Source organism: Berghia stephanieae, chromosome 2, assembly GCF_034508935.2.
Source record: "Berghia stephanieae isolate SIO BIC M18660-M18661 chromosome 2, UCSD_Bste_1.3, whole genome shotgun sequence".
In the NCBI taxonomy this organism is placed as follows: domain Eukaryota; kingdom Metazoa; phylum Mollusca; class Gastropoda; order Nudibranchia; family Aeolidiidae; genus Berghia; species Berghia stephanieae.
Genome location: NC_088361.1, coordinates 5947863 through 5950362, shown reverse-complemented (window position 1 = coordinate 5950362; position 2500 = coordinate 5947863). Strand labels below are relative to the sequence as shown.

The following is a 2500-nucleotide window of genomic DNA, read 5'->3' as shown; positions in this document are numbered from 1 at the left end:
GTCTTTGGTGTGCTAAATCATTTATTTACTGCGGTAATACCTTATGCGTTGCTTTCATTGTATGCGCTAAATATGCACGCGCGGAGTAATTCATGTAAGCCCTTATCCCAAAGGTTATCATATCATTTTGGCACAATAACAGATACCAATGTTATTAATAATTAAAGGGCATATAGTCCAGTTTTACCTCCTTGAAATGTCGAATGTGTGGCTTTCTTGGATGCATGTGTAATGGTCAACACAGTCACACCCATTAAACCGATGTCTTAGGTGGCGACCGTTATTAAAATAGGAAGTGGTTTTGGTTTAACATCCTGCTGATTTCTCAAGGGGTCTTTCAGTGTTTAAGAATTTTTGGAAATAAAGATATGAATTTGATTTTAATACAACTACTACTACTACTACTACTACTACTACTACTACTACTACTACTACTACTACTACTACTACTAACTATATATATAAATAATAATAATAATAATAATAATAATAATAATAATACAGTAGTAGTAGTAGTAGTAGTAGTAGTAGTAGTAGTAGTAGTAGTAGAAGAAGAAGAAGTAGTAGTAATAGTAGTAATTGTAGTAGTAGTAGTAGTAGTAGTAGTAGTAGTAGTAGTAGTAGTAGTAGTAGTAGTAGTAGTAGTAACAATGATGATGATGATAATGATGATGACGATGATGATGATGATGATGATGATGATGATGATGATGATGATGATGATGATGATGATGATGATGATGATGATGACGATAATGATGATGATGATTATGATGATGACGATAATGATGATAATGATGATGATGATAGTGATGATGATGATGATGAGTGCAACACTTTTTCAAACTAAATGAACTTAATAATTCTATTGCAAGAGCAACCCTTTACTGTTTTTCCCCCTCTGATTTGCTGCTGAAACCAGAGTTTATCCTGTTTTATTGATTAATCAACTCCATGATTGTGTTACACTCTGGTCTTTAGTGCTAATATACGGAAACAATTCGGACATTGTCTCAACGTTAAGTAAGCCCCAACCACCTCTTAATTGATTTTTGATGATAAAATTGATGAAACGGGCTATCTTTCACTTTAAACAACCCCATATTTAACCAGTTGGCTGTTGCACTCTGGATATCACAAATCTAAAAATTATGTCAGAAAATTCGTTCTTCAAGTATATATATATTTGAATGGTCCTAACCCTAACCCTAACCCTAACCCTCTTCCTGGAAAAAAAAACTCTTCGGAATTCTTGAGAATCCAGGTTTGAGAGTTGTTGTCAAGATGAGTGTCATTTAAATCGGTTGATATGTGTAGGATTAGTTTTCTAGCCAAATTTTTTAATACGTGCCTTTTCAGAGTATGGTAGTACACAGACTAATTAAGTGGTTTTTCCAGTCTGAAAACGTCGAAATGTACCAGTGTTAAGCAAGATCATTTCGCACTTGTGTTGGTCTATCTTTTTGATTATATTTTGTTTCCAACGGTCTTTATAAAAACGAGATAACAATACGTTCTCAGCCGTATTCCAAGAATATGAATATCATGGATCTAATCAGACTAGCGGTATATTTTATCAAACAAATAATCATGATAATATTATGACATTTTATTCATTGATTCAAATCTCGTATTGGTAATTACTTATTTATTCGAAGAGTAATTATGATACCAATAATTAAAATGATAATAATAATAATAATAATAATAATAATAATAATAATAATAATAATAATAATAATAATAATAATAATAATAATATATAATAATAATATAATATAATAATAATAATAATAATAATAATAATAATAATAATAATAATAATAATAATAATAATAATAATAATAATAATAATAATAATAATAATAATAATAATAATAATTTGGATTAACTCTTAAATTCGAATCTATGAGTACAAAAATACTATGTAACAATATAAGATTACCTTCATAATAATACGACATGTTGTGAGGTATCCAATATAATTTGTGCTACTGCTATAAAATATAGAATTGACTTATTTCGAGTCAAAGCCGTTTGATATTATGATGTCAATTCCGCGTGACTTATGGAAAATGATGGGTGTCATGGCCAGTGCTGTCCATTTGTATAGCACGTAAAAGCCTTATCTATTGACCTAACTTGTCATAACCGAGATTCTACCAGAACATGTGACTTACGTTTAAAACAATTAGGATGAATGAGGAATGGACTCTTAAGAGATAGAGATACATCGGTAGTGTGTAGAGGTCTGTGTGTGTGTGCGTGCGTGTGTGTGTGTGTGTGTGTGTGAAAGAGATAAAATGTGTGCGTGTGTATGTGTGCGTGGGAGAGAGTGTGTTCAAGAGAGATTGTGTGAGAGAGACAGCCAGAGGGAGAGAGGGGGCGTGTGTATTTGTGTGGGTGTGCGTGAGAGAAAGTATTATTGTGTGTATTTGCGTGTGTGTATGTGTCTGACGTGTTTGTTTATAAATGTGCTATTTTATGAAAATAATGAATA

At 31.5% G+C, this 2500-nt stretch overlaps 2 protein-coding genes across 3 annotated transcripts in view; one reads left to right on the top strand and one right to left on the bottom strand.

The window, feature by feature from the left end:
* The window catches only part of LOC144966696 (battenin-like), a 19604-nt gene extending 17521 nt beyond the window's left edge, over positions 1-2083 (bottom strand). The window contains exon 1 of one of the 2 annotated variants that reach the window (XM_078903458.1): positions 1946-2083. In XM_078903458.1, the coding sequence (XP_078759584.1) occupies positions 1946-1964 (19 nt within the window). In that variant the 5' untranslated portion in view covers positions 1965-2083. Of the gene's footprint in view, positions 1-187; positions 287-1945 lie in introns of those variants that run through there. The other variant, XM_078903457.1, reaches the window with a different exon arrangement.
* LOC144964221 (atrial natriuretic peptide receptor 1-like) overlaps positions 1-2500 on the top strand; it is a 123150-nt gene that overhangs the window by 98024 nt on the left and 22626 nt on the right. The window lies entirely within an intron of this gene.